This window comes from Embiotoca jacksoni, unplaced genomic scaffold (genome assembly GCF_022577435.1).
Source record: "Embiotoca jacksoni isolate LCO1_2020_lvr unplaced genomic scaffold, fEmbJac1.0.p SCAF_58, whole genome shotgun sequence".
In the NCBI taxonomy this organism is placed as follows: domain Eukaryota; kingdom Metazoa; phylum Chordata; class Actinopteri; family Embiotocidae; genus Embiotoca; species Embiotoca jacksoni.
In genome coordinates this window covers 1727370-1741784 of record NW_027185412.1, presented here as the reverse complement: position 1 = coordinate 1741784, position 14415 = coordinate 1727370, and the positions used below count along the sequence as shown (strand labels likewise).

The 14415-nt window shown below is 44.0% G+C and overlaps 1 protein-coding gene across 1 annotated transcript in view; it reads right to left on the bottom strand.

The window, feature by feature from the left end:
- The window catches only part of LOC138212623 (latent-transforming growth factor beta-binding protein 4), a 48337-nt gene extending 34849 nt beyond the window's left edge, over positions 1-13488 (bottom strand). Inside the window, exons 1-5 of the mRNA XM_069173076.1 lie at positions 13238-13488; positions 9751-9821; positions 7568-8117; positions 4827-5032; positions 1394-1630 (exon numbers count right to left, since the gene is read on the bottom strand). Coding sequence (XP_069029177.1) covers positions 1394-1630; positions 4827-5032; positions 7568-8117; positions 9751-9821; positions 13238-13488 — 1315 coding nt within the window. The remainder of the gene's footprint in view (positions 1-1393; positions 1631-4826; positions 5033-7567; positions 8118-9750; positions 9822-13237) is intronic.
- Positions 13489-14415: the final 927 nt, after the last annotated feature.

The window sequence follows — 14415 nt, the reverse complement described above, 5'->3', positions numbered from 1 at the left end:
GTGTCCAGTCTTACCTCACTGCTAGTTTAAACTTTGTACTTGTATTCCTGACATTGTGGGGACCCAGAGTTGGAGTAAACATTGCAGGCACACAAATCGACTGCCTGATTGTCCTCCAGTCAGGTGACTTTACACGGTCAGTGAAGACACTAAGGTTCATGTTTATAGATAATTATTGTAGACTGATGCTACAAACTGCTTTATGACATCAGAGACACTGAAACCAGGAAGAAGTTCTTCACAGCACGAAACCAACTCGAGTCACTTTGAGCAAAAATTAACTTCAATTTTAATTTGGTTAAATTTATTCACATGATTTGTTGTGGTGCAAGTCATCAAAGGACTATGAGACAATGAGCCACTGGTTGTTGATCATTTATAAGCCCCTCCCCCTTCTAAAATACAACCATGGTTGTCTCATTTTTGTTGTTTTGTGTCTGAGGTCGACTGGATAAACTGTGATTTTTATCTGCTAGAAAAGCTTTAAACAGCTTAGACCTGCTGCCAGCAGGAATTATTCACTACTCGCTGACCTGAAGTCAGCTCAGACTTCACAACTATTCACTGGCTCTGCTTCAGACTGACAGCTCAGCCAATCATCAAAAAGCTGCAGGTCACATGACTCAGCTGGAGCAGCTTCACACATGAAACCTCACTGAGCAACTCCAGCTCACATTTTCACTGTTTGTCATTCACAGTTTGGTATTTTCATCTTTCTCATAGATTTCTGATGAGTTTATGAAGAGCAGAAATACATGTGAAGGTCACATGACAACATTCACCCTGATTCGGAAGGTATTTCCTGAATCTCTTAGAAACACCTGGATTAACAAAAAAAAAAACATCCTGTCTGTTGCAGGAAATAAAGATTTAAATAAATAAAACTTCTCTTTGGCCAACACAAAAACTGAAGGCAGCAGTTTCACACGAATTAGTTCTCAGTAAAATACTGTTTCAGTGTCTATTAGGAGGAAGAGCTGATGATGATGAGTTAACATGGTGAAGTCTGAACACAACTTTAGGTAGGTAGGTAGGTAGGTAGGTAGGTATCTACTTTATTAATCCCCGAGGGGAAGCTTTTTCAATTTTTACAACATTATACAAAAGAACACAACAACTCCCAGATGAGTGACTGGAGGAAAAACTCTTTAACAGGAAGAACAACCTCCAACAGTCAGACTGACAGTTCAAACCACGATGATCCTCCAAACAAAAGTCGTTGCAGACTAGTTCCTGCTTTGTGAATGGGGTGAGGTAGAGCAGCACCTGGTGGCGGTCAGTGGAACTGCACGTTAGAGAAATCTGAACTGTTCATGTTCTCGGAGAAAAACCTGTTTGTGTTTTCGACTGCGTGAAAACATGCTACACATGAAGAGTTAGAAGTTAAACTTACAGACTCTGAAGCCCGGACCATGGGAGCCGTCTCTCCTTCCTCCTCCTCCTCCTCCTCCTCCTCCCTCAGCGCTGCTGTACAGTGTGGTCACGTTGCCTCTCTCGCAGTAGTTGACACATCGGTCCTCGCTGCAGCGCACCTTACAGATGGTCGGCGTGAACATCACCTGGATCCTCTCCACTCCTCCTCCTCCTCCTCCCACTCCTGCTCCTCCTTCTCCTCCTGTATGTCCATCAGCTGGCAGCAGAGAGGAGAAGAAGATGAAGAACAACAGAGCACAAGAGTGTTGCAGCATGTCAAGTGTTGCAGTCACAGTTTGTGCTGACTGTCGGACTCGACTTCACTCTGTTCTGAAGTGAAAACGGGCGTCGCAGGAAAAAAGGGGGGAAGGAAGGAAGAAGAACCCCCTCCTCCCCCTCCTCATCCTCCCCCTCCTCCTCCTCTGCCCCCTCCCCTCAGTTTTTCCCTGAACTCTCCTGAGTTTGAGCGAGAGAGAGAAAGGTAGAGAGATAATTGAAAGCAGCGAGCAGAACTGGGCTGAAGTCCAAACTAAATGTTTAGCAGGGATCAGATCCACCGGAGAGCTTCCCTCCTCTTCCTCCCTCTTCCTCCTCTTCCTCCCTCTTCCTCCTATTCCTCCCTCTTCCCTTCTCTTTCTCCGTCTTCCTCCTCCCTCTTCTTCCTCTTCCTCTGTCTTCCTCCCTCGTCCTTACTCGTCCTCCCTCGTCCTCCTTTTCCTCCCCCTTGCTCCCCCTTCCTCCCCCTTTCTCCGTCTTCCTCCCTCTTCCCTCCTCTTCCTCCTCCCTCTTCTTCCTCTTCCTCCATCTTCCCTCCTCTTCCTCCCTCTCTACCTTTTCCCTCTTCTTCCTCCCTCGTCCTCCTCTTCCTCCCTCTTCTTCCTCTTCCTCCGTCTTCCTCCCTCTTCTTCTTCCCTCTTCCCTTCTCTTCCTGTTGTTGGCCTTCTCCCCATTGAACAGACGCTCTCTATCTCTGCATGCTTTCACAACACAACGGCAGGCTGATGATGCAACGCTGGTTCTGATTTCAGGGTCCAATTCACCAAATCTAACCCAAAGAACATCTGTGACGATAAACCGTCTTCTCCTCCCTGAACAAACAGCTGTCAGAGTCACATCTTAGTCTCTTTCAGCTCTGGTTTTGTCTCTTTCAGCTCTGGTTTTGTCTCTTTCAGCTCTGGTTTTGTTTCTTTCAGCTCTGGTTTTGTTTCTTTCAGCTCTGGTTTTGTCTCTTTCAGCTCTGGTTTTGTCTCTTTCAGCTCTGGTTTTGTTTCTTTCAGCTCTGGTTTTGTCTCTTTCAGCTCTGGTTTTGTCTCTTTCAGCTCTGGTTTTGTTTCTTTCAGCTCTGGTTTTGGTCTCCACCAGCTGCTGAGGAGAACATCCGGCTCTGCAGCTGCACCACGTTCCCCAGCTGCTCTCCACAGGTTTGGTCCAACCATAGCACCGATTTAAAGGTTTATGAAGGGCAATCTAAAGTTCAGAGTGTTCCTGAACACAGCACGGAGGATCAACAACCTTCATCAGGGAGGGAAGGACAACGAGGGACAGATGAAACTAATCAGCGGGCGGGGCCAACAATCATACAAAGGACAGGAAGTGAAACAAGACAGACACAAGAGGTGAGTCCTTTCAGAATAAAACAGGACCACTGGATCAGAACTCTTTGACCACCTCTCAAACAGACAACATTCATCTTCACTTAAAGTTTCAGGATCAGGTCTGAAAAGTGAAGTGAGTGCAGAAGTGCCTTAACATGTAGTACCACTGAAGGCCACTAGTGGCGGGCTCCCACAAACCTCTGTCTTCTTAACTTCCCTTCTTTTTCCATCCAGCTGACTGACTTCATCAGTTCTCCAACAAACACAGGAACTGTTTTCTGAACTCACTTCTTATCTGCAGTTCGCAGTGAAACAACATTCCTCATCGGACAGCTGACGGACGCAACGCCAACTTTCAGCATATCAGCTGTTCCTACACAATAATGAGCCGTGTGTTAAAACACGCCAAGATTACATGGCCTGATTTAACGTCTGCTGTCTCCAACACAATAAACAGTTGAGACACTCGGAGGACTGCTGTTCAATCATCAAGTCATACAACACAACATGATGCTAAAGCTAACAGCAGAGCTGCTAACTACAGGGAAGCTAGCGATTTGAAATCTAGCTTGTTGTGTTGTGACTCACTGGATGAAACTTAGAAAGTAAACAGTCGTATAAAATAATGTCCAATTTGAGTTTATCTTAACCTGGACTGTTAGTTTAGCTAACTAGCAAACAGATTAATTTAGCAAGCAAACATGCTAGCTTTGACATGCTAACCCTAGATTAGACATTTTAAGACTTATAAAACCAAAATTAACTTTAACACATTTTAAGACTTTATTATTATTATTATTATTTTATTATTTTTATGATCGTTATTATTGCATAATTATTGTTATTATTATTGTTATATACTTGAGCCCCGACAGCTGAGAGTTTATAAATGGTGTTGTTGTGTTACTGACCTGGGGGAGCGCTATTATTATTATTATTATTATTATTATTATTATTATTATTATTGTTGTTATTATTATTATTATTATTATTATTGTTATTGACCTGTGGGAACGCTATTATTATTATTATTGCTACTGACCTGTGGGAACGCTATTATTATTATTATTGTTGTTGTTGTTACTGACCTGTGGGAGCGCTATTATTATTATTGTTACTGACCTGTGGGAGCGCTATTATTATTATTATTATTATTATTATTATTATTATTATTATTATTATTATTATTATTATTATTATTGTTACTGACCTGTGGGAGCGCTATTATTATTATTATTATTATTATTATTATTATTATTATTATTATTATTATTATTATTATTGTTACTGACCTGTGGGAACGCTATTATTATTATTGTTACTGACCTGTGGGAGCGCTATTATTATTATTGTTACTGACCTGTGGGAGCGCTATTATTATTATTATTATTATTATTATTATTATTATTATTGTTACTGACCTGTGGGAGCGCTATTATTATTATTATTATTATTATTATCATTATTATTATTGTTGTTACTGACCTGTGGGAGCGCTATTGTTATTATTATTATTATCATTATTATTGTTACTGACCTGTGGGGGTGCTATTATTATTATTATTATTATTATTATTATTATTATTATTGTTACTGACCTGTGGGGGTGCTATTATTATTATTATCATTATTATTGTTGTTGTTACTGACTTGTGGGAGCGCTATTATTATTATTATTATTATTATTATTATTATTATTATTGTTACTGACCTGTGGAAGCGCTATTATTATTATTATTGTTACTGACCTATGGAAGCGCTATTATTATTATTATTATTATTATTATTATTATTATTATTATTGTTGTTGTTACTGACCTGTGGGAGCGCTGATCTGAGCGGTGTACGGGCCCTTCTGAGTGTGGAAAGTCTTCACACTGCTCTTTATTGAGGAAGACCAGGAGGAAGAGGAACAAAGTTTCTTCCTCTCCTTCTCAATGTGCTTCATCAGTAGGGCGGCCATCTTGTCTCCTTTTCCTCCCAGTGACAGAGTTTTCCTCAGCAGCGCCTGGGCCTCCCTCACACTGTCACATGGAAAAGAAAACCATATCATGTCCAAGGAAATACAGCCGACACACTGAAGTTAGGGATGCTGTGGATTCACAAAGACTCCAGTTGATATCAGTGATGATTTCAAGAAACAAAAGACAAAAGAGTGACAGCAAAAATGTATTCAAACTGGGCTAGTTGGGATAAAAGCAGCAAGCGCTAACCAGATATAACATAGCCCTCTGACGTTATCTGTTTAGTTAGCTGTTTGTCTATAACTAGCTGTTTAGTTGCCCGTTTGTCTTTAACTAGTAATTTAGTTACCTGTCTGTCTATAACTATTCATTCAGTTACCCATCTGTCTGTGGCTATTCATTCAGTTACCTGTCTTTCTATAACTAGTCATTTAGTTACCTGTCCATAACTAGTCATTCAGTTACCAGTCTGTCTATAACTAGCCGTTTAGTTACCTGTCTGTCTATAACTAATCATTCAGTTACCTGTCTGTCTATAACTAGTCATTCATTTACCGGTCTGTCTATAACTAGTTATTCAGTTACCTGTCTGTCTATAACTAGTCATTTAGTTACCGGTCTGCCTATAACTAGTCATTCAGTTTCCTGTCTGTCTATAACTAGTCATTTAGTTACATGTCTGTCTATAATTAGCCGTTTAGTTACCTGCCTGTCTATAACTAGTCATTTAGTTACCGGTCTGCCTATAACTAGTCTTTCAGTTACCTGTCTGTCTATAATTATTCATTCAGTTACCTGTCTGTCTATAACCAGTCATTTAGTTACCTGTCTATAATTATTCATTCAGTTACCTGTCATTCTATAACGAGTCATTTAGTTACCTGTCCATAACTAGTCATCCAGTTACCAGTCTGTCTATAACTAACCGTTTAGCTACCTGTCTGTCTATAACTATTCACTCAGTTACCTGTCTGTCTACAACTAACCGTCTAGCTACCTGTCTGTCTATAACTAGTCATTTAGTTACCTGTCTTTCTATTACTAGTCATTTAGTTACCCGTCTGTCAATAACTAGTCATTCAGTTTCCTGTCTGTCTATAACTAGTCATTTAGTTACATGTCTGTCTATAATTAGCCGTTTAGTTACCTGCCTGTCTGTAACTAGTCATTTAGTTACCGGTCTGCCTATAACTAGTCTTTCAGTTACCTGTCTGTCTATAATTATTCATTCAGTTACCTGTCTGTCTATAACCAGTCATTTAGTTACCTGTCTATAATTATTCATTCAGTTACCGGTCATTCTATAACTAGTCATTTAGTTACCTGTCCATAACTAGTCATCCAGTTACCAGTCTGTCTATAACTATTCACTCAGTTACCTGTCTGTCTATAACTAACCATTTAGCTACCTGTCTGTCTATAACTAGTCATTCACTTACCTGTCTATCTATAACTAGCTGCTTAGTTACCTGTCTGTCTATAACTAGATGTTTAGTTACCCGTCTTTCTATAACTAGTCATTCAGTTACCTGTCTATCTATAACTAGCTGTTTAGTTACCTGTCTTTCTATAACTAGTCATTCAGTTACCTGTCTGTCTATAACTAATCGTTCAGTTACCTGTCTTTGTATAACTACTCATTTAGTTACCGCTCTGTCTAAAACTTAAACTGTGTTGTTAAATGTTTTGTGTTTTGCCTTTTAGTAAAAATCTTTTTTCCCAGAAACCCATTTCCATGCAGCAGATGTCAGATTCAGACGGAGGCTATCAGACCGTTCAGTTCGTTCTTCCTTCGTCGGGCAGCAAACTGACAGGAGGATTTAAAACGGGATGAAAAGCAGTCGTGCAGCAAAGTGAACAAACACGAGCTGATAAACGTCATCAGAGACGAAGTCTGAAATCTTATTTTCATTCCTATCAGAGCTCAAACGTCATTTTATATGAAGAACACAGAACCAGAACCCTGCAGACCCCCTCCAGAACCAGCACTCTGCAGACCCCCTCCAGAACCAGCACCCTGCAGACCCCGAACCCTGCAGACCCCCTCCAGAACCAGCACCTTGCAGACCCCCTCCAGAACCAGCACCTTGCAGACCCCCTCCAGAACCAGCACTCTGCAGACCCCCTCCAGAACCAGCACTCTGCAGACCCCCTCCAGAACCAGCACCCTGCAGACCCCGAACCCTGCAGACCCCCTCCAGAACCAGCACCTTGCAGACCCCCTCCAGAACCAGCACCTTGCAGACCCCCTCCAGAACCAGCACCTTGCAGACCCTCTCCAGAGCCAGCACCTTGCAGCCTGAACCTGAATCTGATGGTCATGTGACATTTACCATTTTTAGACATTAAAACTCCACTGAAGACATTCACAGTCTCCGTCATCAGGACAGGAGCTCCACCTGCTGTCTGAACCAGGAACTGCACCCTCTAATCACTGAACTCTATATACTGAACCACAAAGAGATCTGAGGAGACAAGGAGAGGAGACAAGGAGAGAAGACAAGGAAAGGAGACCAGGAGAGAAGACCAGGAGAGGAGACCAGGAGAGGAGACGAGAGAGGAGACGAGGAGGCTGAGTGCTGTGCGTTTTATTACCTCAGTGTCGTCTTCTTTGCTCCTCCCGTCTTCTCCTGCTCTGTTCTTCGTTCTATCTCCCCCCACCTCTCCCTCCCTGCTGTCGGACCTTCCTCAGGATGAGGATGAGGGGGATGATGAGGATGAGGATCAACCTTGATCAGACCCAGACCTTTTGGGGAGTCCTCCTGTGCCAGAAACCGTTTGGTAACACCTCCTCGGTCCTCGATTCTGGTTCTGTGGACGGCCTGAGCTTGTAGTCCAGATTTAGGGATCTTGGGTTCCTCCTCTCCGTCAGGTGACCTGCTGGTCATGGTGGGGGGCGTGGCATCTGAGGGGGGGGCAGGTGGAGGTGAACCGGCAGCAGGGGAGGGGGCTGGGCTCGCTGAAGGTCTGCTGGTCCTCCGGGGGGGCAGAGCCTTGGTGGGATGGATGGAAGTCAGCGGGCGTCCCAGCACAGAGAGCGTCACCGTGGACAACCGACAGCGGTAACCATGGAAACCTCGTCTACACACACAGCTGTTGGACTGTCGACACAACGCCCCATTATGGCAGGGAGGAGAACATCTGGCTGGAGGAGGAGGAGGAAGAGGAGGATAGATCTATCTATCTATATTTATTAATATCTATTAATATTAATATATCAAGACTTTAACATTTAAATGTCTTATTAAATACCAATTACATGTGTAATTCTTTTTTACATCGAGGATTATTTTTCTGGTTAAGCAAATGTCCAACAATTCAAGTATACCACTTTTTTTGTTGTTGTTGTACAAATCAAGCTTCAAGATTGCACAGACATTGTGGTGATTATTGTGACAAAGGTCCAGCATGAGTTAATATATAATATATATATTAATATATATTAATATATACAGAGTAAGATGTGACCCAACAGTGACTCTGCAGCTCTACAGACTATATAAACTCCATGAGGAAAAGACTCAGTGTGAAACCATCAATCTGCTCTGCTGTCGGTTCACGCTTTGAACTGAGCAGTGAACACACCTGTAACACACCGGTAACACACCGGTAACACCACCGGTAACACACCGGTAACACCACCGGTAACACCACCGGTAACACCACCGGTAACACACCTGTAACACACCTGTAACACACCGGTAACACACCGGTAACACAGCTGTAGGAGGTCACAAGCAGCTGCTCCAAACTCTCCAACAGATAAACGCTCTGCAGGAGAGGAAACCGTAGTTTGCAAGAAATTATTCTATTAATTTGAGCTGATTGGAAGAAAATCTATTTGTTGTCCAGCTGTGGTGTTACCTGGTTGTTGGTGTTACCTGGCAGAAAACTAAAGCTATTTAAATGTATTGAATGACCTCGTTGTTCTGAATGACAACGAGGAAGTGGAGACAAGAACTGGTGGTGAAAACATGAGCCAATTAAATGGTGAGGAGGAGGAAGGGTGCCCCGCCCACCTACAGCTGACGGAGGACGTTCAGAGGCGGAGCGGTGATATTTCACCGTGTGAAAACACACGTATGAATCATGTTAACTCTGCTACACTCACATGACATCTACTGTTATCTGTTCCACATGTTGAGTCTACTTTTTTTTACTTCAGTCCATGTTTTCATGAACATGTCCTCCGACCAGCAGTAGAGATGAAAATAATCATTATTTTATGATAAATCGTTCGTTAAATCTCCAAGTTCAACGTAATGACTTTCAAGATCTATTTCTATTTGAAAGATTCAGTTTTAGAGGAAACAAACAGAAAATATTTCAGTCTGAGAAGCTGGAATCAGATTATTCTTTGACTTTTTAGCTAAAAATAACAAAACTTAAATGACTAATTATTAAAACTTATTTTATTAATCGCAGCCCAACTCATTTTTATTTTCTTCAACTGATATGTATTTATATCTTTCACTTACTGGAAAGAATTAAGCCAATTATTTATACAAACAGCATATGTTATTATGTTGGAATTGTTAAAAGATTATTTTGTTAAATCAGTGGTAGTTTGATGTGAAACAGAATCATTTCCATTATTTTCCATCATTCATAGGTTTTGTTTTTGATGCGTTCAAAGGAAGAAAACTATAAAAAATTAAACATGGAGCAGCTGGTCCAGAAGCATCGGCGCTGGTTTACCTCCACGTTTCCGTTCAGACTTCCAGCAGTTGGACCGGTTCAGAGTGGGACAACAGACGCTGATGTCTCTTTGTACTCACGTTTGGTGCACCTCCTGATTTTAAGAGACAGAGTCCATCCAACGCAGCAGCGATGTCCACAAACACGAGGGCTGCAGAGACAGACAGGTTTTAAACACTTTGTTCAGCTGTAAATATACTATAATATCACATAATATCACATATCACATAATAACACATAATAACATATAATACTTATAAGATAGATTTCAGTTTGTTCATGTCAACAATGAGTCTTCCAGACAAACTAGAGTTAGTTATGGAGTTCCACAAGGCTCAGTGTTAGGCCCAATACTTTTTACTTTGTACATGCTTCCATTAGGAGATGTCATCAGGAAGCACTGCATCAACTTCCATTGTTATGCAGATGACACTCAGCTATATCTTTCTATAAAACGAAATGAAAAAAATAAGTCAGTAAAACTTGAAGAAGGTCTGAAAGACAAAGTCCTGGATGACCAGCAATCTCCTGCTTCCAGCACCACTGTGAGGAACCTTGGCCTCCAGCATCACTGTGAGGAACCTTGGCCTCCAGCACCACTGTGAGGAACCTTGGAGTCCTCTTTGGTGAGGATTTGTCCTTTAGCCTGGCTCTGTTAACAGATGCTCCGCCCACTTCTGAGCCTGGCTCTGTTAACAGATGCTCCGCCCACCTCTGAGCCTGGTTCTGTTAACAGATGCTCCGCCCACCTCTGAACCCGGTTCTGTCGAAGGTTTCTCCCTGTTAAAGGGAGTTTTGAACCAGAACAACTCAGCATAGCATAGCATTACATTGCATTGAATAGAATAGAATAGTCCAGGTTGGAATTGTCAAGGCAGTCGGTCATCATTTACACGTACTGATACGAGGAGTACCAGGGATCTGAACTGGAGTCAGACTGGTTGTTAGATTCAGGTTTTTGGAGAGAAGAAGCTGTTGGTGAAATGTAGCCGGCTGAGAGTGGACGCGGCCTCCCTGCAGAGGATTTAATCATTACTCACAGGGTACTGGTCATATTGTCCCAGCGGGGGAGGCCCCACCAACTCCCACCAGCACCAGTATGTGACAATTACCACACACAAAGTTCTCAACCTGTATACACACAGACGGGCCAGTCTGGACAGGAGGCAGCGAATCAGACGGAAGAGCTTTTTATACCAGCGAGAACATGGCACGGTGGTGCAGTGGTTAGCACCGTCACCTCACAGCAAAAAGGTTCCGGGTTCGAATCCGGTCCTGGGCCTTTCTGTGCGGAGTTTGCATTTTCTCCCTGTGCTTGCGTGGGTTCTCCGGCTTCCTCCCATCATCCAAAAACATGCACCTCAGGTCAGGTTACCTGGCGCCGCGCTAGTGGCAGCCTGCTGCAGCAGCTCCCCCCTGAGAGCCCCCCTGCTGTAGTGAAGAAATTTCCCCTCGGGGATTAATAAAGTGAATAAAATTAAAAAAAATCAAATCAAAACACCGGTGACATTGTCAGCAGCTGGTGGACATAAACACGTAGCTGGGTTTCATTAAAACCGTTACCAGCACACACAGCAAGAGTTCAGGTGTTCCACAGTCACACTGATCTGATCAAAAATCAAAATCAAATATATAAAACAATCATTCTAACTATTCACCAATTTATAGATTACTTTCATCTCAGACTGATCTGTCTTTTGTTTTTACAATTAAACCAATTAATTCCAGAAAATGTTCACCTTCAAATATCTCGGCTTGTCCAAAGATATTCAGTCCTCCTGCTGAGGCGGTCCCCGACCGGATGACATCTAGAATCCCTCCAGTGTGTTCTGGTTCTACTTCGGTTGTCCTACCAGCTGGACGGGTCCAGAAAACCTCCAATGGAAGGAGTCCAAGAGGACCCTGATCAGAACCTGAACCTCCTCAACTGACGGAGCAGCGGCGGTTCCGTTTTAAATCTCTCATCAAGTTCTGGTTTAAAGCTCTCTTTAGGTTCTGGTTTAAAGCTCTTATCAGGTTCTGGTTTAAAGCTCTCTTTAGGTTCTGGTTTAAAGCTCTTATCAGGTTCTGGTTTCAAGCTCTCTTTAGGTTCTGGTTCAAAGCTCTCTTTAGGTTCTGGTTTAAAGCTCTGTTACGCCCCCTGACTCATTATGCCTCTTTTTAGAAGAGAGCTGTGTGTTTGTGTTTCAGGTCTGCCATGCCCCTTCCTGATTGCTGAAACACCCACACCTGAGAGTCCTGAATTCATCAGTGGAGCTGCATATCAACCCCAGATTCTGTGCTACTCTTTCCTCTTCTGATTTTCTCCTGGCACGTTGCTGCTGCTGCCGCTGAGAGTTGGTACTGCCGTACCTGCGGCATCGACAACAGAACTATTGTTTTTGGTGAAACTGTTGTTGTTAGTGACGCTGTTGTTGTTAGTGAAGCTGTTGTTGTTAGTGAAGCTGTTGTAGGGGTTCTCTGCCAGTTATTTTGGTACTTCCTGTTTTCTCCTGTTTTGTGGCTTGGTAGGGAGATCAGGATTATTTTTCTGTTTATTTGCATAGGCCAGCTGAACTTTTCTTTTCTAGTTAGAATGGGGATTTTGTTTATTGTTTTGGCCTTTGAGACCCTGACGTCATCACTTCCCAGGTAGTTGGGTTTTGTTTCTGTTTACTTTTACTTTGTGAATAAATGTCATTGATTGCAGCTGCCTTATCTTGTTCATTTCTGTCAAACCTTTTGCCAGTTGTTTTATCACCAGTTATGTTACTTCCTGTGTACTCCTAGGCACACTAAATGGGCCGGAACAAGCTCTCTTTAGGTTGGGGTTTAAAGCTCTCTTTAGGTTGGGGTTTAAAGCTCGCTTTAGGTTGGGGTTTAAAGCTAGCTTTAGGTTGGGGTTTAAAGCTAGCTTTAGGTTCCGGTTTAAAGCTAGCTTTAGGTTCCGGTTCAAAGCTCTCTTTAGGTTCCGGTTTAAAGCTCTCTTTCGGTTCCGGTTTAAAGCTCTCTTTAGGTTCTGGTTCTAAGCTCTCTTTAGGTTCTGGTTCTAAGCTCTCTTTAGGTTCTGGTTCAAAGCGCTCTTTAGGTTCTGGTTCAAAGCGCTCTTTAGGTTCTGGTTCTAAGCTCTCTTTAGGTTCTGGTTCAAAGCGCTCTTTAGGTTCTGGTTCTAAGCGCTCTTTAGGTTCTGGTTCTAAGCTCTCTTTAGGTTCTGGTTCAAAGCGCTCTTTAGGTTCTGGTTCTAAGCGCTCTTTAGGTTCTGGTTCAAAGCGCTCTTTAGGTTCTGGTTCAAAGCGCTCTTTAGGTTCTGGTTTAAAGCTCTCTTTAGGTTCTGGTTTAAAGCTCTCTTTAGGTTCTGGTTCTAAGCTCTCTTTAGGTTCTGGTTCTAAGCTCTCTTTAGGTTCTGGTTCTAAGCTCTCTTTAGGTTCTGGTTCAAAGCGCTCTTTAGGTTCTGGTTCAAAGCGCTCTTTAACCTGCTGTACATGCTCCTCATGCTGCCGTCCTGGATGAATCATCGTCAACATGTCACTCTCATGTTTGTTATAAGAGAGATGGGGATGAATAATAACTGATGTTTGTGCTGCTCACCCGCTCAGAGCTGCTCTCCTCCCGCCACCGGGCGTCTCTTCGGTCCATCTGACCGCCAGCCGCGGCGGTGTTGTCGGTCTGCCAGTGCTCAGCCACCTCCACCCGGTCTGCCCTCCCTGCTGCTCCCGGTCGCTCTGCCGGTGTCGGTGCCCTACGGGCTGCACGGCTCGCTCCTCCCGGTGAGGAGGCTGCAGGGCGGCGGCTTGAAGAGTTAAAGTCCAGTTCGTCCAGAGGAGGACGGAGAACCGCATGTTCGGTTCCGGTCCGCAAACACCTGCAGAACAGTCAGGGTGAGACGTTCAGGGTCCCGGTGAGTGTGGGACCTCCGACTGACAGACAGCTTCCACACAAACTGACCACAAACATTGCTGTCAATCAATAGGACCGAGCAGCGCAGCTGAGCAGCCAATCAGAGGTCAGGGGCGGGGAAAGGAAGCAAGTAGGAGAGGAGAGGAGAGGAGAGGAGAGGAGAGGAGAGGAGAGGAGAGGAGAGGAGAGGAGAGGAGAGGACGAAGGAGAGGAGAGGAAGGAGAGGAGGGTTGGAGAGGAGAGAAGGAAGAAGGAGAGGAGAGGAAGGAGAGGAGGGGAGGAGAGGAGGAAGAAGAAGAGGAGGAAGAAGAGGAGGAAGGAGAGGGGGGAAGGAGAGGAGAAGAAGGAGAGGAGGGTTGGAGAAGAGGAAGGAGAGGAGGAGGAAGGAGAGGAGGGTTGGAGAGGGAGAAGGAGAGGAGGGTTGGAGAAGAGGAAGGAGAGGAGGAAGGAGAGGAGGAAGGAGAGGAGGGGAGGGGAGGAGAGGAGGAAGAAGAGGAGGAAGGAGAGGAGGGTTGGACAAGAGGAAAGAGAGGAGGGGAGGAGAGGAGAGGAGGAAGAAGAAGAGGAGGAAGGAGAGGAGGGTTGGAGAGGGGGAAGGAGAGGAGAAGTAGGAGAGGAGGAAGGAGAGGAGGGTTGGAGAAGAGGAAGGAGAGGAGGAAGGAGAGGAGGGGAGGAGAGGAGGAAGAAGAGGAGGGTTGGAGAAGAGGAAGGAGAGGAGGGTTGGAGAAGAGGAAAGAGAGGAGGAAGGAGAGGAGGGGAGGAGAGGAGGGGAGGAGAGGAGGAAGAAGAGGAGGAAGGAGAGGAGGGTTGGACAAGAGGAAAGAGAGGAGGGGAGGAGAGGAGAGGAGAGGAGGAAGAAGAAGAGGAGG